The 22265-nt window shown below is 42.2% G+C and overlaps 1 protein-coding gene across 2 annotated transcripts; it reads right to left on the bottom strand.

Annotated features, from left to right (window-relative positions):
• Nucleotides 1-4082: 4082 nt before the first annotated feature.
• On the bottom strand, nt 4083-20971 carry DDX47 (DEAD-box helicase 47). 2 transcript variants are annotated; one of them, XM_008960958.3, is made up of 12 exons: nt 20827-20971; nt 20057-20150; nt 12696-12884; nt 12366-12437; nt 12011-12129; nt 11362-11433; nt 10757-10873; nt 10060-10206; nt 9398-9535; nt 8005-8075; nt 6696-6825; nt 4083-4641 (listed from the first exon to the last, which is right to left on the bottom strand). In XM_008960958.3, exons 1-12 carry the CDS (start codon nt 20911-20913, stop codon nt 4510-4512), a joined length of 1368 nt encoding a protein of 455 aa, XP_008959206.1. In that variant the 5' UTR covers nt 20914-20971; the 3' UTR covers nt 4083-4509. The 2 variants fall into 2 exon arrangements, with proteins under 2 accessions (XP_008959206.1, XP_063449437.1); XM_063593367.1 differs by having other exon boundaries at nt 4083-6825.
• Nucleotides 20972-22265: the final 1294 nt, after the last annotated feature.

The following is a 22265-nucleotide window of genomic DNA, read 5'->3' as shown; positions in this document are numbered from 1 at the left end:
ACTAAGGAGTTGTACCAAGAAGGGAACAGCAGAGGGGTCAGGGACCTCGTTCTCCACTCCTAATCTAGAGCTTTTGGTATCTTGACTGCAAAGGCAATTTACATGTCATTTAAGAGAATGACATTTTAACGTTCTTCTATACTCCTATTAATACCTATCCAAATACTTCTGAAGACCCATCTCCTGTCTTCTCCACACTTTGTAACTAGTTCTCCCCACCATTTTATTCCATAATTGCAACCTTAAACCCCGCAGAATGTAGCAGAGTCCACAAAGATGCCTGGCACTGGGCTGAATAGTATCCCACGAAAAGTCATGTCTACCCATGTATTAATCTGTTTTCATGCTGCTGATAAAGACATACCTGAGACTGGGTAATTTAAAAAGAAAAAGAGGTTTAATGGATTCACAGTTCCACGTGGCTGGGGAGGCCTCACAATCATGGTGTAAGGTGAAAGGCACGTCTTACACGGTGGCAGGGAAGAGAGAATGAGAGCCAAGCAAAAGGGGAAACCCCTTATAAAACCATCAGATCTTGTGAGACTAATTCACTACCATGAGAACAGTATGGGGGAAACCGCCTCCATGATTCAATTACCTCCCACTGGGTCCCTCCCACAACACGTGGGAATTCTCGGAGTACAATTCAAGATGAGATTGGGGTGGGGACACAGCCAAACCATATCAACCCAGAACCTCAGGTGACCTTATTTGGAAATAGGATCCTTGCAGATGTAATTAGTTAAGATGAGGCCAGGGTGGATTAGGGTGCACCCTAAATCCAACAACTAGTATCCTTCTAAGAAGGCCTTGTGAAGACACAAAGATATATGGGGCAGAAGGCCATGTGTGGATGGAGACAGGGATCGGAGTCATGTTGCTACAGCCAAGAAACACCAAGGACTGCAGGCAACCAAGGGGCAATGCTGGCTAAGAAGCCAGGAAGGACTCTTCTCTAAAGGTGTCAGAGAGAACATGGCCCTGCCCACACCTGAATTTTGAACATCTTAAAATCCAGGACCATGAGAGAATAAAGTTGTTATTGAAAGTCACCCAGTTCCCGGTACTTTGTTTCAGTAGCCCTAGGACATTAAAACATACTTCTAAGGGTATCAGCAGCACGACCTATCTCACCTTAGAGGACAGGAGAGCACAGGAATGACTGACTAATAGAGCAAACCTACATGTCTTATTTTTACTTACTGGTGGATCACGTTCATTTCTGCGCCTCCTGCCTTTTGCAATGGCATCTGTGCATTTTCTGCTGAGGACTCCATGCTCTGGACCTGTTAATATACCTGAAGACACACCCGTCCACATTTCTTTCACTAGTGTCCTTTCTTCCCATCCTAGCAAAGCATAATTATGCACATACATTAGAGATGGCAGTTAAGCTTTAGAGTAGTGCTTTTTAACCTTTTTAGTCTCCCCAAAAATATGCATATTCCTCAGTGGTCCACAAACCCCAGGCCAGAGACCGCTGCCTATTTGGAAAGTTCAGACATCCTTGAGGATGATTCCAATCTCTCCTTCTTACCCCCTACTGGTACACCAATTCCATTTCAGCTTGCTTCTGAAGTCCTCCACTGAGCTGAAACAGCATCCATGGGCTGACTCGAAGAGAGCTGCTATCCTAAGCCACCCTGGAGAGTCCCATCGGGAAAACACAATGTTAATGGAGAATTAGCCCCAAGTGGGAGGCACAACTCATAATAAATAGGAACAGGTACGGCCCCGCTCAACCATTTGCCTCCCGATTCTGTTACCCCTTTCTCCTTTCCTTTCCCTTGTATCTCCTACCTCCTCTAAATTATCCTTCACACAAAGGTACCATAATAAGCAGCAATGAAATTCAGAGCAAACAAAACAACAAGTAAGTTATGCGCTGTATTTCAATTCATTGCTAATGCCTTGACCACAGGCGCCCATTTTAAAATGCATCTGTGGTAGAAAACCCTCCGCCCTGATATTTGCAAAGATCTTCCTGCAATGAACAGTCCACCCCGGACCATCACAGAGAATTTTATTGCCTTGTACTCTTTTTTTTTCTTTTCGAGACGGAGTCTCTCTCTGTCGCCCAGGCTGGAGTGCAGTGGCGCGATCTCGGCTCACTGCAAGCTCCGCCTCCTGGGTTCACGCCATTCTCCTGCCTCAGCCTCCCAAGTAGCTAAGGCTACAGGCGCCCGCCACCATGCCCGGCTAATTTTTTGTATTTTTAGTAGAGATGGGGTTTCACCGTGTTAGCCAGGATGGTCTCGATCTAACCTCGTGATCCGCCCCCCTCGGCCTCCCAAAGGGCTGGGATTACAGGCGTGAGCCACCGCACCCGGCCTGCCTCCTACTCTTTACTCCTCACCAGATACTCTGACTTAGATGGATAAGGAAAGTTTCTTTTCAGCCAAACTTCATTCCAATCTTAATCCATCAAAGTGATTATTTAGGCGCTCTTTACCTTGGTTCTGCCACTCCAGACACACTCTTCTAATAAAACTGTTATAGACAACAAAAAGTATTAGGCATCTTCTATGTGTAAACAGCCTCAGAACATGAGACTGTTTGTGATTGGGAATTTCAGTTGTTTCTGAATTTCAGTAACCCTCCCCCAACATCCAGCCCCTGGAGTGCCAATGCCTACCTCCTCCCCTGGAGCTGAGGCCCCAGCTCTACATCTCCTGCATCGCCTAATAGATGAGGACAAAAAAGACGAGTGGCCAGTGGGCACCAATGACAAGTGGATGAAATTAGGTCTCAGAATTATACATTTCTGAGGCATATTGATTTTATTCTTGTCACCTGGGGAAAAGAATCTACATAAGAGGCAGAGTGGCCGGGTGCGGCAGCGTACACCTGTAATCCCAACACTTTGGGAGGCCGAGGTGGATGGATCTCTTGAGCTCAGGAGTTCAAGGCCAGTCTGAGTAACATGTCAAAACCCCATCTCTACAAAAATACAAAAATTAGCTGGGTGTGATGGTAAGTGCCTGTAATCCCAGCTACTCGGAAGCCTGAGGCAGGAGAATCGCTTGAACCAGGGAGTCGGAGGTTGCAGTGAGCCAAGACTGCGCCACTGCACTCCAGCCTGGCAACAGAGCAAGACTCCATCTCAAAAAAACAAAAAAAAAACAAAAAAAAAAGAGGCCGGGTGCAGTGGCTCACACCTGTAATCCCAACACTTTGGGAGGCCGAGGCAGATGGATCTCTTGAGCTCAGGAGTTCAAGGCCAGTCTGGGTAACAAGCCAAGATCTCATCTCTACAAAAAATATAAAAATTAGCCAGGCGTGATGGCGTGTGCCTGTAGTCCCAGCTACTCAGGAGGCTGAGGTGGGAGATCACTTGAGCCTGGAAGGTCAAGGCTGCACTGAGCTGAGGTCATACCACCGCACTCCACCCTGGGTGACAGAGCAAGATTATCTCAAAAAAAAAAAAAAGAGTCTACGTGAGAAACCAGTCTTCCTAACCACCTGCTTAATTGAGGGAATGAAGGAAATAAATCTATTTAGGGATTTTAAAGACCTCTGCTGTCTTACTGATAGACTTTGCTCCATCTGCAAGAAAAACACAACCTCCTTTTTTAAGTAGAACTTCTCTTTTTTTTGAGACAGAGTCTCACTCTGTTGCCCAGGCTGGAGTGTGTGATGGCGCAATCTAGGTTCACTGCAAGCTCCGCCTCCCGGGTTCACACCATTCCCCTGCCTCAGCCTCCCGAGTAGCTGGGACTACAGGTGCCCGCCACCATGCCCGGCTAATGTTTTTTTTTTGTGTGTGTGTATTTTTAGTAGAGATGGGGTTTCACAGTGTTAGCAAGGATGGTCTCAATCTCCTGACCTCATGATCCGCCCACCTTGGCCTCCCAAAGCGCTGGGATTACAGGCGTGAGCCACCACGCCCGGCCGGGACTTCCCTTTCAAAGGCATCCATCATCTCGTTTCCTTGTTGATTTTTTTAAGTAATAAATATTTATCTTAATTAGGACAACCAATGAATTTGCCATGTAATCAACACTGTCAGGTTCTTACCTATTAACAAGATCTTACTTAAATCTATAAGGCCCTTTAACACCAAGGTCTTTAAGGAGTTTGAATCTTTTAAAAATAACATTTAAATTTATTGTTTCACATTAGTTTGAATAAAGCACAAGCCAAGATGGCTTAAATATCATTTGCAGATGTCCAAGCTTCTTTACAATTACAGGTCATGGGCATTATCAACCTACTCCTTGACTTGCAGCTAAAAAAGGCAAAAGGTCTGTGTGAAGTGACAGAAGAGCACACCCTACTCATGTCATGAGCAAGGAATCAAAGTCGAAGAACAGTAACAGTCTTGACATCAGCACTGTAAGAATTATTCTGCAGTAAACTCCAACCCAGAATGGGGAAGAATACTGAATTAGCTGAGCACATTCTGGACACAATTCTGACCGATTTCAGTCTCATGATCTCTGTTGGAGCAGGTTTGATTCTCCAATTCTCTTTTACAGAACAGCAGAACTCGAGCCTTCACAAAAGTGATTAACGGCCTTTCCGCTTCTTCATTTTTCCTCCAGCCACCTTGTTCCTGACACCAATAGCACCCTCTGTGTCATCATTATCTCCAGCATCCTCTCGCGAGCGTTTCTTCTTTTCTCCATGCTCCCTTAACTCCTGCAAGAAAAAAAGAGAGGATGGGATTGAAAATGAATTACTGGCACTGAAGGTTACTCATTCTAGTCCCCTCTCCTTAAGATCAAGTATCAAGTAACTTGCTGATGCCTGACATTAGCAAAGGAACGAAACCCAACTCCAAATATACAAAGATGTTAACCTTATTAGTAATCAAAACGTGAACACTAAAATAAGGTTTTATTTTCACATGGCAGATTGGCAAAGACTTAAGAGAAGAGTAATCCCCAGTATTGGCCAAGGTGTAGAAAAATTCACATATACTCTCATTTATAGTGCAATCTGCTATAGCTTTTCTTGGGGCGGGGGACAATTTGGCATTCTGTATGAATTCAGATTTTAACTGTGTATATCCCTTGGCCCAACAAGTGTACTTCTAGGAATTTATTCTAAGGAAGTAAATATGCAAAGCTGTACAAAGTAGGGTGCTTAACACTGTACCAAAGTAGAAAGAAACTGGAAAAAAGCGTAAGCATCCATGAATGTAAGTATTTCATACACACGATGGAATTCTTTGTAGCCACTCAGAAACGATCACATGAATCTGTATTTGTTGAAACAGAAAAATGTTAATCCTATATAATTAGATAAAGTCTAATTATGGCTAAAGAAAGAAAAATAGCCAAATGTTATCAATGGTTTTCTGTGGGGAATGGTTTTACCTTTTCACTTACTACTTTAATCCTTTCTGTATTTTTTGAATTTTTTTCCCAATGCACATGTAATACTTTTACAAACAAAAAAATCCCATGTGGACAGAATAAAAACCAAATGTGCACCTCAGCTACTCCAAAAACAAACTATGGACAAAGTTTCTCCATCCCTCAGAACAGAACTCCAGAAAGCAGGCAGCATTTCCAATGGTTTTCCTCTAGAATCTTCTCATCACCACTATTACTGTTACTACTACTTACAAGGTGAGCATCCCTTATCTGAAATGCTTGGGACCAGCAGTGTTTCGGACTTCAGATTTTTTCTAATTCTAGAATATTTGCAGATACATAATGAGCTATCTTGGGGATGGGGCTCAACTCTAAACACAAAATTCACTTGTTTCATATATACCTTATATATGAAGGTAATTTTACACAATATTTTTAATTGTCTGAAGGTAATTTTACACCATATTTTTAATATTTTTGTGCATTAAAAACATTTTGACTGTGTCTTGATAGCAACCTGTCACACGAGGTCAGGCATGGAATTTTCCACTTGCGGCAATCCTTTTGGCACTCAAAAAGTTTTGGATTGCTGGGCACAATGGCTCAAGCCTGTAATCCCAGCACTTTGGGAGGCCGAGGCGGGGGGATTACCTGAGGTCAGAAGTTCGAGACCAGCCTGACCAAAATGGAGAAACCCCATCTCTACTAAAAATACAAAATTAGCTGGGCATGGTGGCACATGCCTGTAATCGGGAGGCTGAGGCAGGAGAATCGCTTGAACCCGGGAGGCAGAGGTTGTGGTGAGCCGAGATTGCACCATTCGCTCCAGCCTGGGCAACAAGAGCAAAACTCCATCTCAAAAAAAGAAAAGAAAAGAAAAGAAAAGTTTTGGATCTTGGTTTTGGATTTCAAATTTTTGGATTAGGTATGATCAACCCCTACTAGTAACTATGTAGTTTATATTGGCTTCTCTGGTGCTCATAAAACCCCATAAGGTATTCAGGCAAGTGTTATTCCCAATTTACAGGTGAGAAACTGATTCTGATTCTGAGAAATCAGGCAAATTTCCCAAGCTCACACAGTTCACAGCTGGATCTTCTGACCTCAAGTCTGATGAACTATCTCACCACGTGTGACACATGAACAGGTGCTGTGAATGTGTGAATGTCAGAATGAGGCCAAACCTTGATTCAACCATTTGGTTGTATGGTCTAATGCAAATTACCTACCATCTCTGCACCTTAGTTTGCTCGTCTTAAATTTGGAATAAAATAATACCCAGCTTCTACAGTCTAGTATGAGGGTTAATATAATAAAGTGGCACACAGTTAACATTGTTTGCACAGACACTGGTGAGAAAAGAAAGATGCATACCATTCGGGCAAACCTTTGGGCTTCAGCGACGCGTTCTGTCAGCATCATAACCTCATCATCCTGTGTTGGAAAACCTGGTAGTTTCTTCCCAATTAAGTGTTCTATGCGCTGGAAGAGTTCCACATCATACCTGAGGAAGGAAAACTGCACAGCTCTGGTTGCCTGGTAACGCAAATGCCTGTCCATTCCCAAACTATTATTATATGATACAATGCAATAGGAACTATAGGTTTAAACAATATTAAACATATTATTGCTTTTCTAAATATGGGTTAAGTGCAATCTCTGTGCATAGCCCATTAGAAAATCACTCAAGGGAGGCCAGGCATGGTGGCTTGCACCTGTAATCCCAAAGCTTTGGGAGGTCAAAGCAGGAGAATCACTTGAGACCAGGAGTTCCAGACCAGCCTGGACAACATAGTGAGATGCCATCTCTATACAAAATTAAAAATTAGCCAACCGTGGTGGCATGTGCCTGTAATCCCAGCCATTCAGGAGACTGAGGTATGAGGACTACTTGAGCCCAGGAGTTTGAAGCTGCAGTGAGCTATGATCAAGTCACTGCACTCCAGCCTGGTCAACTGAGTGAAACCTTGCTGCTTAAAAAAAGAAAAAGAAACAAAAATCGGCCAGGCAGGTGGCTCGCGCCTGTAATCCCAGCACTATGAGAGGCTAAGGCAGGTGGATCGCTTGAGCTCAGGAGTTCAAGACCAGCCTGGCCAACATGACAAAACCCTGTCTCTACTAAAAATATTTTTTAAAAAGCCAGGTGTGCTGGCATGCACCTGTGGTCCCAGCTACTTGGGAAGCTATGGTGAGGTAGGAGGATTGCTTGAGCCCAGGGGGTGGAAGGTGCACTTAGCCAAGACTGCACCACTGCACTCCAGCCTAGGCGACAGAGCGAGACAAATAAAAAAAAAAAAAAAAAGGAAAGGCGGGAGGGAGAAAATCCCTCAAGGTATTTATTCACAGAACAGCCTTGGGTACATAAAAATTTGTTTCTTTAAAAAAAACAATTGGAAATAGTTATTCTAATACTTTCTGAGTTGACACAAAGGCAATTGCTCTCCAGCTCTAGGTACCATTCTACATACCAAATACTATACTAGATCTTTTACATATATAATCTCCAATTTTCACCAAAACCCTGCTAGATAGGTATTATTATTCCCATCTTTCAACCCCTTCATCCTGGTTTTCAGTATGAAAGTGATTAGTGTAGTAAATGGTAGTGTCAGGTTCTCAGCCAGTGGCTCGAAAGTTCTGCTCTTTTCTCTACATTGCTCGGCCCTAAAGCTGATTTACTTACTGTGTGACAAAAGTAATAGCCTTTCCGGAGCGCCCAGCTCTAGCTGTTCGACCTACTCGATGGATGTAATCCTAAAACAAAAAGGGTAAATAAATTCAAGTTATATGGATTATAAGTTTAAAAAAAACTACATATGCAAAGTCCTGCTGCAAAACCTTTGAAAGAAAATAGATTCATTTCGTAACATGGAGAAAATAAATGGCCTGGGCAATTTGTTGAGACAAATCTACTTTATCTTTTTTATTCTCCTTGCAGCACAAAATTGATCCACTGCTTTCCCTTCTTTCACAGACAGATAAATCTACAAAGCATATCTACATGGTCGCAGGCTGCATGGTATTTTAAAAAACAGCACTGGATCTCGAGGCAGAGCTGGGTTACAGCTCTGGTCCTTCCCATCTGCCAGTTACACAATTACCTGCAAATCACATAACCTCTCTGAACTTTGGTTTCTATCTAGTGAACAGGAATAGAAATACATGCCCAAATTACAGAGTTGTTATGAAAATCAAATGAGACAGCATCTTGTCTACAGCAGTTAAATACGAAGACAAGAGACACACCAGTTCTCATCCAGGGGTGATTCTGCCATCCTCAAGGGACACTGGTAATGTCTGGAAATATTTCTGATTATCACAGGTGGAAGACTGTGTGATGCTGTTATCTACTGGGTAAAGGCCAGGAATGCTACTAGGAATCCTTCAACTCAAAGAACAACCCCCACAACAAGGAATTCGAAAGCTTAAAATGTTAATAGTGCCAAGGCTGAGAAACCTTGAGATATACTAAGCACTACAAGCTGTAAGCCGGGCGCGGTGGCTCACGCCTGTAATCCCAGCACTTTGGGAGGCCGAGGTGGGCAGATCACGAGGTCAGGAGATCAAGACCGTCCTGACTAACACGGTGAAACCCCGTCTCTACTAAAAATACTAGCCGGGCGTGGTGGTGGGCGCCTGTAGTCCCAGCTACTCGGGAGGCTGAGGCAGGAGAATGGCGTGAACCCAGGAGGCAGAGCATGCAGTGAGCCAAGATTGCGCCACTGCACTCCAGAATGGGTGCAGACTCCACCTCAGAAAACTCAGAGCGAGACTCCGCCTCAAAAAAACTACAAGCTGTCATTCTCAAGAAATGCCAGTGACAAGATCAGTATGTGGTGCACCAGCCCCTTCTATGAGCATCTAATAACTCTCCTTGGCTACCTCTTTCATATGTACTAATGTTACATACACAGGCCTGTGCAAGATGATGTGAATGAACTAACCAAGGGCTTTCTTGTTTTTTGATACTTAATTAACCAGGAACAAAAAAACGGCTGTAACTAAGGAAAGACAGAAGACAGTCCATTAAGAAATACACTTTAGGACTAGAAAGGTAAGTTAGCAATAGGACTCACCTTGGAATGGGTAGGAATGTCAAAGTTGACAACCACATCTACATGAGGTATGTCCAAACCTCGGCTGGCAACGTCAGTTGCTAGAAGAATCGAACGGGCCTTGGCCTTAAACTTATTAAGGGATCCTAGGCGCTTACTCTGAGGTAATGAAAAAGAAATGTTGGAAAACTTAACATATGTTTTGGAATACAAAACACAAAATAGACAAACACGAGAACAAACAGACATAAATTTTTTAAAGGTTTTTCCCCCTAAGTTTTGAATGGGGCTTCACAGGTCAAAACAGAAATACGGAAGCAACAAAAAATTAAAAAAATATATATGATACAAAATAAGGGTAGTTTGACATGATAGAAAGGTAACTGGGAAATAATTTATTAATGTTTTTAGAGGCCAGAGTCATTATTACCTCTAGGGCTGAATAAATCAACTCAACAGCTTGCAAACCAGACAGGTACATATGAAATATTCTAATGGGAGCCTCTCGCTACCCTGAAAGGAGAAAGTTAAGTATCTAGAGCAACACTTCAAAGCCCATAAAATTACAACAATTATGGAAACAGGCATCGGTGCCCTATGGCCTTATTGTACAAACCTACTGTTAGGAGGTTTATCTCGCTCACGCCACCAGTGCATGGCTGATGATGATGATGAATCCTTACCTGACTCATTTGTCCATGGAGGGGGATGGCAGTGAAGCCAAGATTTCGCAGTAGCAAAGCTGTTCTCTGGGTATTATTACAGGTGCTGCAGAATATCATAAAGGAGTTTCCAGCCAATTCATTTAGAATATAAACCAGGTAGGTATCCTAAGTTACAAACCCAAAACAATATACGTCATTGAACCTGGGAGACAGGATTGGAGACCTGGCATATACATAAGGTAAAGACTAAGCCTATAGTCGCTTTTCAATTATCCAGACCTCCAGCTGCCAGCTTTGCATTCCTTAACCAGCATTATCATCTCTGTGAACCACATATTCCCCACTTGGCCTAAAGGCAGGCAGGAGATCTGTACTCAGCAAACAGGAGAAGTCCTTATATCAAAGCACAAAACCAGGGGCTTCATCCTAAATAAAAGCCACATAATAAGCAGACAAAGGAAAAATTACCTCAAGGATGGGGATGGGAAGGAATTATATGATTACATCATGACCTCAGTATTGTGGTTTAATGTGTTGTGAATTCCTGGCATGTCTGGCTTATCGGTGATAATATAAGCACGATATGCACTCTAAAGCAAACAGACAGGATGCCAATCTGCATTACAGCTCTTACCTAATCAAGAGTTGACACATTTTCAGATGCTTTGGTGAAAAGAAGAGGGAGAGGCAGGAATGATCAAAGTAAACATTTTACCTTGAATTTAGAGGGGATAAAAATATAATATTGCTGTAATTTTTCAACTGTCTGGTATTTAGAGGAAACGGCACATTTCACAGGATTCTTCAGAGCTGCTCGCTGAAGTTTTTGAACCTGAAGGAAGAAGATCCAGAATAGCACACTGATGCCTAAACACTCTTTATTTATGACATGGTTTGGCTCTGTGTCCTCACCCAAATCTCATGTTGAATTGTAATCCCCACATGTCACAGGAGGGACCTGGTGGGAGGTTATTGGATCATAGAGGTGGTTCTCCCCATTGCGGTTCTCATGATAGTGAGTTCTCACAATTTCTCACGGTTTTAAAGTGTGGCACTGCCCCCACCTCCTGCCGCCATGTAAGACGTGCCTTGCTTCCCCTTCACCTTCTGCCATAATTGTAAAGTTTCCTGAGGTCTTCCCAGCCATGTGGAACTGTGAGTCAATTAAACCTCTTTTCTGTATAAATTACCTAGTCTCAGATAGTTCTTTATAGCAGTGTGAAAACGGACTAAAGCAATTTATTTTTACTTATTGTTATTACTATTTACTTTATGTATCAATTCTCATAAAGAAGAAACAAAAGTCCTAGCAAATTTCACCTTCTTGGTCATGGTGGCAGAGAAGAGGAATGTTTTCCGATCTCGAGGAATCACTTTGAGGATCTTGTCAACCTAAAGCACAAAGAGGAAAAGATGCCAATATGATATTCAGACTGGAAGAGCTGCAAATCCTCTAGGTAGTGAAGGAGGTAGACACTAACAAACTAAATATATCACTGTGAAGATTTGGGACTCGAAAATTCTATTCGATTCAGCTAAAGTTTACTGAATATTTACTATCTGATACCCTACCAAATACTATTAAAAAAAATACCTTTCTGAGAAAAGAACAGTTTAAATTAGTAGACCAGAGCTGATTTAAGAGAAAAGTCAAGAAAAAGTATTAATCAACTAAGTAAGCTGGGATTAGTGGGTCATCAAAGAAAATAAAGATATTTCAGGGTGTATGTCAAGGTCTAAATTAAATGAAAGGGAAAAGAAAATCCGGTTTTGATATTTCCCATTTCTGAAGTCAGAGTCAGACTATATTCTAAAGATAAAAGGGTGCTGAGAAACTGCAATTTGAAGAATATCAAGAATGAAACTGATACTAATGCAATGTTCTACATAAAACAAGTGGGCAATGAACCAAATTTTGAAACAGGAACCTTGAGATGCTCTAAGAGGAGGAAAGAAATTGAGAGCTCACCTCTGTCTCAAAATCCATATTCAGTATTCGGTCGGCTTCATCCATGACCAAGTATTTGAGAGCTCTCAAGTTGAAACCTTTCGTATTTTCCAAGTGGTCAATCAGTCGACCAGGAGTTGCTACGAAGAAAGGTTGAGGAGAAACAGTGACGTTTCAGAACAGGACGAAAAAAAAAAAACAAATAAACAATTAAAGTTATCTGTCCCACCCCACAGCTCTCCACCAAATTTAACTTAAGAAATTAAAAAATTTAACAGGGTTACAAAATCTGTTTCTCAAAGTCTTTCTATCCAACACTGGTAGATTTTCTCCAATTCATCACTGCCAGTGTCTTTTACCTTTGTCAGTTACTCACCTATTATTATATGTGGTTTTTTTGCAAGGGCCAAAGATTGAGACATTGAATCAATTCCACCTACAATCACAGCTACAGAGAAAAAAAGAACATAGAGACGAGATCCTTAATTTTTTCCACAGTCCCCTGAACATCTTTTAAAGCCAATGCCAGATTTCTACTTAGATTTGTTCTTCCCTTACAATTAATACTCTTCCCAAAGCTCAAATACAACATTAGCTCTTTAGGTCAATAAATTATGCTAGAAATACTTTCCTCCATTCTCCTTCCTCCACACTCATTCTTCACTTGTGATGGCAACCTAGGATCCCTTCCCTCTCAGACACTTACCACTCTGCACTCCAATAGAGGACCCCAGGGCTTCAAACTGCTCTGAGATCTGAAAGGCCAGCTCCCGAGTCGGGGTAAGAACTAGGGCAAACAAACGCTGTGGGGTCTCCAGCAGTGCGTTTAGAATGGGCAAAGCAAAGGCGCCTGTCTTTCCAGAGCCAGTTTCTGCAAGCCCAATGATATCACGACCTAAAAGAAAAAGAAATTCAACAGCCAAGTAATCTCTTTGCGCTATTTCTGTGTTTTCTACAATGACAATGCTGGGCACAAAGTAGACGCTTAATAAATATCTGATGAACTGGGGAGAGAGGAAAGTTGAATAAACAGAAAAGACATGGCCTGTCTCTTAGATAAGCTCAAAACCCAGTGGTGAGACAGACAAATATACAAATGCATTATAATGTGATAAGAGTTTTAATATAAGCCCCGGCAAAATACAGCGAGAACACAAGGAAAAGTAACTACTGCCCAGAAGAGTCAGAAAAGGCTAACAGAGGTGATAAGTGAGTTAAACCTGGAAGTAAGCAAAGAAGGGAAGAAAGGATATTCCTGTAAGAGGAAAGAGAATTAAGGCTTTAGAGAACATAGCATGCTGGCTGGGCATGGTAGCTCACGCCTGTAACCCCAGCAGTTTGGGAGGCCGAGCCAGGCAGATCACCTGAAGTTGGGAGTTCGAGACCAGTCTGACCAACAAGGAAAAACCCTGTCTCTACTAAAAATACAAAATTTGGCGGGCATGGTGGTGCCCAGCTACTCGGAAGGCTGAGGCAGGAGAATTGCTTGAACCCGGGAGGCGGAGGTTGCGGCGGCGGTAAGCGGGGATCGTGCCACTGCACTCCAGCCTGGGCAACAAGAGCAAAACTCCATCTCAAAAAATAAAAAGAACATAGCATGCATAGTTAGGCTGAGAAGTACAATGTGGCTAGAACACAGAAGTGTTAAGGGAGAAAGAGGGAAGAATGAGGCTAGAGTTTTGATGTTTTCCTATAAGAAAGAATTGAAGGATTTTAAACAGGGAATATCATGATCAATATTACTGTTTAGGAAGATAAACTCTAGACCTGATGGCATAAGGAGGAGCCAAGGAACTTAACAGTGCATGCCAGTTACTGCTCCTTCTGAGGCAAGAATGCTCTAAGTAATTCTTTAAGAACAGGTCACCACTGTTTGCTATCACCACTCAAGCCACAACTCATAAGACTTGGAAATTAACTCCTGAGTTGAGATCACTATCTCCGAGCTGGCTGTAGCCCGTGAGGTAGCTATGCACTACCACAGTGGCCAGTGAGAATGCTCCCTATTAAATCATGACCCCTACAGTTGCTGCCCCTGTTCTGACTGTGTAACTGCTGAGAAGTTTTCTTTACCTAGAAGATAATCCTACAATAAACAAATCTCTTTTCCCTGACATAACCTGAACATGACTTACAATCGGAAATGACTTAAATGACCAGAACAGGGGAAACAAAGGCTTAACTGGGACATTGGATATAATTCAGGGGAGATATGATGGTGGCCTGAACTGAGGCCAGGAATGAGCACAGGAATGAGATTCAGAAACTAACAAAAGGAAATGTGGGTGACTCACACATTTTTAGTACGGGACACTCAAAAGCCAAAAACTGCAATATAGGCAACAGAAAAATTAGTCCTGGTGAGGAAAATAAGGACTTTGGTTTCCACCCAGGGAACTTGGAACTTAAGATTCCTGTAGTAAACTCAAAGAGATATGTCTAAAAACCAGTTGGACATACTTGTTTAGAGATATGTCAAAAACCATTGGGCATAATTGTTTGGAGATATGTCTAAAAACCAGTTGGACATACTTGTTTAGAGATATGTCAAAAACCATTGGGCATAATTGTTTGGAGATATGTCTAAAAACCAGTTGGACATACTTGTTTAGAGATATGTCAAAAACCATTGGGCATAATTGTTTGGAGATATGTCTAAAAACCAGTTGGACATACTTGTTTAGAGATATGTCAAAAACCATTGGGCATAATTGTTTGGAGATATGTCTAAAAACCAGTTGGACATACTTGTTTGGAGCTCAGGAAAAAAGTGGGGGTTAGAACAGACATGGGAGCCATGAGTATCCTACCACTGGTACTTCCTCAGGGGCAGATGCTTCAGAATAATCGATGAGACTTACATATATATATATGCCCGGTCCCATGCCTGGAAATTCTGATTCAGTAGGTCTTGGCTGGGACCTAGAAATCTCTATTTAAAAAAAAAAAAAAAAAAAGCTCCATAGATGATTCTGATGAATACAGACTCACTGATGCAGACAGGGTTTAAGCTTGAGGACTGAATGAGAAATGTTATGTAGTATTTCAGAGTAAGAAAAAAGGGTAAAGACAGAATCAATATTGTAAGGCAAAGGGAAAAGAACCAGAAGAAGAGACTGAGAAAGAACAGCTAGAAAGACAGAAGAAAATGCTGCCTTGAAATTAAGGAGGAAGGCAGCTTCAAGAAAGAAGAGTGATCAGTGGCGTTCAATGTCACTGATCAAGTAGAACAGACCTGTAAGATCCACCTCTTAAACATTAATCAGTTAAACCAGGATCTGCCATGCCAGATCAGACAACAGTGTGATATGGTTTGGCTGTGTCCCCACCCAATCTCATCTTGAGTCGTACTCCCATAATTTCCACATGTTGTGGGAAGGACCCAGTGGGAGATAATTTGAATCATGGAGGTGGTTTCCCCAATACTGTTCTCATGGTAGTGAATAAATCTCATGAGATCTGATGGTTTTATCAGGGGTTTCTGCTTTTGCATGTCTCTCATTTTCTCTTGCCGCCACCATGTAATAAGTGCCTTTCGCCTCCTGCCATGATTCTGGGGCCTCCACAGCCACACACAGAACTGTAAGCCCAATTAAACCTCTTTTTCTTCCCAGTCTTGGGTGTGTCTGTATCAGCAGTGTGAAAAAGGACTAATACACAGTGTATCCTAGTGAATTCTATTCTTTAGCCTTCTTTTCATTAACATCAGTGTTTTCCATTCAAAAGCATATGCACAGATGTGAAATACAAGTCAAACCAGACAATGGACTGATTGATTTTTTTTTTTTTTTTTTAGACAGAGTCTTGCTCTGTCGCCCAGGCTGGGGTGCAGTGGCGCGATCTCGGCTCACTGCAAGCTCCGCCTCCCGGGTTCACGCCATTCCCCTGCCTCAGCCTCCCAAGTAGCTGGGACTACAGGCGCCCATCACCACGCCCTGCTAATCTTTTGTATTTTTAGTAGAGACGGGGTTTCACCGTGTTAGCTGGGATGGTCTCGATCTCCTGACCTCGTGATCCACCCACCTCGGCCTCCCAAAATGCTAGGATTACAGCCAATGGACTGATTTTTTAAAAGATTACAGACAAATGACAATCCAGGGATAAAATGTCTCACTCATCTACTTATTTTAATGTTCCCAGTGGCAGGGTAGGTAACAATGAATTGCAACAGCATCTACCTATCTGAGAAATAAAGGTCAATGCAAGCAAATGATTCCCAAAGCTTTTTATTCCTCAACTCCTTGGGGATACTGCCGTCCCAGCCTGTGTAACACAATACACCTTCGGGAACAGCAGGCGGGGGAACTAGGATTTGTCCTTTTTTTGTCACGGGAAATCTTAACATTTCAGAAGAAAGGAGTACATAAGAAAGATTTAGGGAAGTAAAGGAGCTGAAGTCGCTTAGTTCATGAAGCAATAAGCACTGCTCACTGCCCACAGCTGAGGCCTGCACTGCTTTCAGTTTTTTAGTAAGTCCCTCACAGCAACCCTCAGTTTGTGAAACTGATATATTTTTGTATGTCATCTCCTTTCTTCATCTCTGAAGAAACCGCTAAGCCTTTTCAGTGTTTATACCTGTAGAGAATATACCAGAATGCATAAACTCCATAAGAGCAGAATAGATTTTGTCATATAGACCTGCCACATTGCTGGCACTGAACATAAGCGCTTGCTATATGGCAACCACTAATAAATTGTTTGAAATTCCTTGAGGACAACTCTAAGTGATCTCTGAAACAGATATAAATAGATGGTGTCTCAATGTGTTACCCAGGCAGGTCTCAAACTCCTGGTCTCAAGCAATCCTCCCACCTCAGCCTCCCAAAGTCCTGGGATTACAAGCATGAACCACCATGCCCATCAAACAACTTTTGATCTCTTGATAGTAACAAACTTTGATGCAGGTCCATTAACAGAGGTTTTTTGAGCTATAAGATTCTATGTTCAAACTCAGGCTCTAGCAATAATTAGTTAGGTGACTCTAGCCAAAGGACTTAACTCCCTGAGTCTCAATTTCCTCACTAATAAAATAATTATCCCTAACTACCATTCAGCATTGTTATAAGGTTTAAGAACAGCGGACAATCCGGGCTCAGTAACTTTGCAGAAACTGAAAACGTCAGTAGTCCCAAATTCAAATTTAGAAGTTATTTTAACCGAATAACAACAGCAACAAAAACAGATTATTTGAATCATTTCTATAGATTCAAATGAAGCATTTATAAACTATTCATTAGAATGAGACAAACCCAAGAATAAGGATAAAGACATTTCCATGGTGATCATTTCTGTCAGTTCCTAGTAATCTTCCACTGACCCCTCCCTATTCTTTTCTGCATCAAATTTAAACTTATGGCCAAAAACATCAGAATAATTTTAGGATTACTGCCAGCTATTTTGACTCCTTCTCACCTATGCTGTAGGGCAAGCTGGAAAAGTTAAAATGCATGAACGCTTCTTGCTATTTGAAAGTAACACTGGGCCGCTGATAGTTCTTTCCCACCACTGGCCTTTATACGGTCCTTATCCTCCAAACTTCTCTGCACAAGTTTGAAGTGTTTACTAATTCCACCTTGAAACAGTTTCCCTTCCCTAATTTGTGTGAAACTATACTCTCATGATTTTCAACCCTCTATTGAATCTTCCAATTTTCCTCTGTCATCTTTGCCAATCTAATCCATTTCCAATCTCAGCTATAACCGCTCTTTGGATACAGTGTCTATATCCAGCTCTGGCCCCTCAATCAAGTTCCAATCCCAGGATTCCAACTGGGTATTTTTTTCCTTTTTTATTGTCCCCCAGTTTTGTTAATTGACAAAAAATTATACTTATGGTATACAATGCAAAGTTTAGATACATGTATACTTTGTGAAGTGATTAAATCAAGCTCATTAACATATCTGTCACCTCATATACTTGTCATTTTTGTGGGGAGAACATTTAAGATCCACTCTCCTAGCAATTTTCAAATACACAAAACATTATTCACTATAGTCACCATGCTATTCAATAGATCTTCAGAACTTATCCATCCTGGCTAACTGAAACTGTACCCTGAGCAACATTTCCCCATTCCCCTCCCACAAGGTCAACTCTATCTCATTGATATCCAAAATCAATTACTTCCAACTGAACTCATCTTTCCTGCATTTTTCCCCCGTTCCTTTTTTGTATCAGTGGTACACCAATAATATGCCCTAAACATACAGCCTAGAAACTTAGATTTTCCCCACCCCTTCCTTGCCTTCCACTTGCTTAACTGGTTGTAAAATCATAATGATTCTTTTTCCAACATTTTCTTTTTCATTCTACCACCACCCTACCCATTATTGATTGCAAAAATCATTACAAAGACCTACTAATTGGTTTCCCAGACTCACTCTCTTGTTTCTAATGATCTTTCACAGCTATGAGATTAATCTTCCAAGAGTACAACTCTAAATCCTTCATCTCCAAAAATGCCCCACTGCCTATGAAACGAAGACCAAATTCCTTGACCCAGCACTCAAATCCTTCATAATCCGGCCCCAATCACCTTACTAAACTTTTTCACCACTCTGCTAAGTACTTGCAAATCTCCATATATGCCCATGTTTTCCAGTTGGCTTTTTTTCATGCTGTTCCCTATGCCTAGAAAGTCCTCCCCTCCCATGATATCTGAATGTCTAAATCCTTCTAAAGTGAGTGTTCAAGGTTCAGCTCACATGTCTTCCCAACCTCCCCAGCCAAAAATAAAATGAAATAAATCTTCTCTAATCCATCCTAATTAGAAGTAATCTTTCTCCCTCAGTGCACTCTGAATGTAACTTTCTTAGGTCCCTGTTCAACTTGTAATAAATTTATAATTATCTCTTTAATAGATTATAGACTCTTGGAGAGGACAGACTGTTAACCTGAGTGCCTTACATTTACAACAAATAGCAACTATTTATGGAAAGAGCAAATGGAATTTTGTAGAGTAAGTCTAACCCCTTTTCCACATGACAGCTCTTCAAATCATTAAATCTTTCAATTATTATCAATAATAATCACTACATTAATTACTAATGAGTAACAATTATAGCTTACATTAATCACTAATAATATAGTAATACAGTAATAGCTACATTAATACTAACAATAATTAGCCACATTACCCCTCTTATAACAATTGCTATGATTACATTCACTCTCTCTGAGGATCTTAATAGATTTCAGTTAACTAAGACCTCTGGGCCTCTTTTATCACCCACCCTAATCCTGTAAAGTTGGTACTTTAGGAATCTAAGAGCAGGACTTTACTTCTACTCCTATTAAAGTTCATCCTGTTACAGCCAGATGTGGTGGCTCACACCTGTAATCTCAGCACTTTGGGAGGCCAAGGCAGGTAGATCACTTGAGGTCAGGAGTTCGAGACCAGCCTGGCCAACATGCTGAAACCCCGTCTCTACTAAAAATACAAAATTAGCCGGACATGGTGGTGCGCCTGTAATCCATTACTTGGGAGGCTGAGGCTGGAGAGTTGCTTGAACCTGGGAGGCAGAGGTTGCAGTGAGCCAAGACCGCACCACTGCACTCCAGCCTGGGCGACACAGCGAAACTCTATCTCAAAAAAAACTCCATCTTAAAAAAAAGATCTCAAAAAGAAAAAAGTTCATCCCATTAGTTTCAGTTCCAGTAGCCATCAATCTGCTTTAACCACTCTTTTACAAATCTGATAAACATGGCTCACAGCAAGAATTCTCAACTCCTCAAGACACACATATGTGTTCCAGGCATCCTTCCCTAAGTGTGCGCCCATTGATGCATAAAGTCTACCAAGATTGTCGTTAATATACTTTAACTTTAACCTAGGGCTTCCTTAAAGTCAGCACCTGTGGCAGAGAACAAACCCTTTCAGCTATTAAGACAGAAAGTAAGCTCAGTAAAATTGGAGAATGACATTTTCAAATACCATTACCCAAACTTTGTACCTTTAGCGACCATATCCTTATTTCACTTGAAGTATGCAAGCAACAGCTTTCAAAAGGGGTAAGTATCTAATTGAGATAACTTTATATTAAATCTGTACGAAGTCATACAACCTACCTTGTAAGGCCAAAGGAATAGCTTCAATCTGGATCTTGGTGGGTTTTGTCCATCCCAACTGGTCACAAGCTTCACACAACACATCTGTCACACCCTTGGAATTCAGAAAAATATACCTTAGCTAAGAACAGCACACCCCTACCTCCCTCCTACTTAACTGACTGTCAGACCCATCATGTACAACCATTGTACTTGATTTAAAAGGTATTTACTGTGCATCTCAGAGCCTACTCTTTAACTATACCATGAGACAGTAGCTCAAGACTTAACGAACACTTTCTGCTCACCAAGGCCAAGGCCAAGTGCTTTACATGTATCATCTCATTTAATCGTCACAACAATTCTGCGAGGTAAGTACTTATTACTATCCCCAATTTACAGATGTGGAAAGAGAAACACAGAGAGGTAACAACTTGTCCTCAGTAAGAGACAGGGTCAAAATTCAAATCTGGTTGGTTCATCTGACTCCAAAGCTCCAGTTATAAAGAGACCAATTCCATTCCCCATATGTACAACCTCCTGGATGCACATACAAACGTTGCCACACTAAAGTGGCGAATAGGGCAAATAGGGGGTCTCAGGGCCCAGCAGCCCTGCCACCACCCAAACTCAGAGCACGTCCGAAACCCAGCCCCCTGAAATTCTGGGGAAAACCCAAGCTAGGCCCCAAGATGCTTTTGTACACTATCAGAGCGGGACCTAAGGTAACTGGAGTCTCCCTGAGCCTAGCACCAGAGTACATAAAAGAAGCCAGCGTCATCCATTCTCACCAGGTCTTTAAATGTTTTAGTTTCCTCCTCTTCCACAATCGGCTGGGACGTTTCGGTCGGAGAATCGTGTTCCTCGGGTGCCGCCATCTTGTGTGAGGTCTCCGGAAGTGCGTCTGCGGCGCGCGGGATGCTGGGAAATGTAGTTTTAGTTCTTCCCGGACGACGTGCTCTGGGCGCCCCCTGCGGGCTTGCCGGGGATTGCACCCATCCGCTAGGCAGGTGGGGCCCAGTGAATATGGGCGCGTAGGCTTGCGGAATAGATCCGAGTGCAAAAGGCGCTGATCACCAGGGACTCCAGTTGACCTTTAGGTCCCTTTTAAAGAGCCTTCCCTACGTGTGTCGCCAGTTATGTTCTCCGCTTTTCTAACCATAGAGTTTGGAACGGATTGATATTACAATACTATTTTTTTATTATGTCATTACTTTATTCAATAATGTTGAGAGCCTACCATTTGCTAAGGCTATGCTAGATGCCTGGTGATTAGGACAGCGACCCCTGCCCTCGTGGAGAAAAAGAAGACAGATCATAAATAAGCTATCACAGATCATTTCAAATTGTGAAAAGTAGCTGGGTGTGCTCACGCCTGTAACCCCAGCTCTGTGGGAGGCCGAGGCGGGTGGATCACTTGAGCCCAGGAGTTCGAGACCAGCCTGGGCAACATAGCGAAACCCCGTGTCTACAAAAAATACAAAAATCAGTCAGGCATGCATGGTGGCATGAGCCTGTAATCCCAGCTACTCAGGGGGCTGAGGTTGAGGGATCAATTGACCCTGGAGGTTGAGGCTGCAGTGAGTGGAGATGGTGCTACTGTACTCCAGCCTGCGCAACAGAGTGAAACCCTGTTCACGTAAAAATTACAGAGTAACCTGGGGAGGGTGGGTTGTGGGGTAACTGTGAGATTGGGAAGGCCTCTCTGAGACAGTGATATTTGAGTTAAGACCTCACTGTTGAGCAGGAGAAAACGCTTTAAGATCCCAGGAGATAATTATTCCAGAGTGAGAGAATTCCAAGTACCAAGACTGTGAAGCTACTAAGGCTATTCTGGAAAGCAGCAAATTCAGAGCTGTATGTTGCATGCCCCATGGCTAGCGAGTGCCCTCCTGTGGCCTGTCACTTGGGTCTCACACTGCGCAGGGTGCTCGTTGCAGTCTTATTCCTGAGGATGGGAAGTTGGGGGCAATCTGGTGTCCGTCACTGGGAAAATGCATAGTTAAAATGTGAACACGGTGTCTACAAACATGCCCTTAACAATATGATTAGATCTCAAAAACCTAGTGCTGAGTGAGAAAAGCATAAAATATATCAAGTATATTAAAATATAGGCCCACAGATATCACATTCTGCTAAAACACATCCAACAGAAGATACACTTGAAATATTTTAGAATGGTTGCCTGCAGAGGGAGAAGAATTAGAATAAAATTGGGAATTGGGAATAA

This window comes from Pan paniscus, chromosome 10 (genome assembly GCF_029289425.2).
Source record: "Pan paniscus chromosome 10, NHGRI_mPanPan1-v2.0_pri, whole genome shotgun sequence".
NCBI classification, from domain to species: domain Eukaryota; kingdom Metazoa; phylum Chordata; class Mammalia; order Primates; family Hominidae; genus Pan; species Pan paniscus.
The sequence above is the reverse complement of the archived record's forward strand: the minus strand, read 5'-3'. Positions and strand labels throughout refer to the sequence as shown.

Bases quoted from the DNA above. Each gene is read 5' to 3' on its own strand.
- DDX47 (XM_063593367.1), bottom strand. From the start codon at position 20,913: ATGGCGGCACCCGAGGAACACGATTCTCCGACCGAAACGTCCCAGCCG. The intron at 10,874-11,361 runs GTGAAATTTGCT...TTCTTCCTTCAG, and splicing joins CTGCCACCATGACCAAGAAG to GTTCAAAAACTTCAGCGAGC. The intron at 6,826-8,004 runs GTAAGTAAATCA...TTCCTTCCTCAG, and splicing joins GCTATTACTTTTGTCACACA to GTATGATGTGGAACTCTTCC.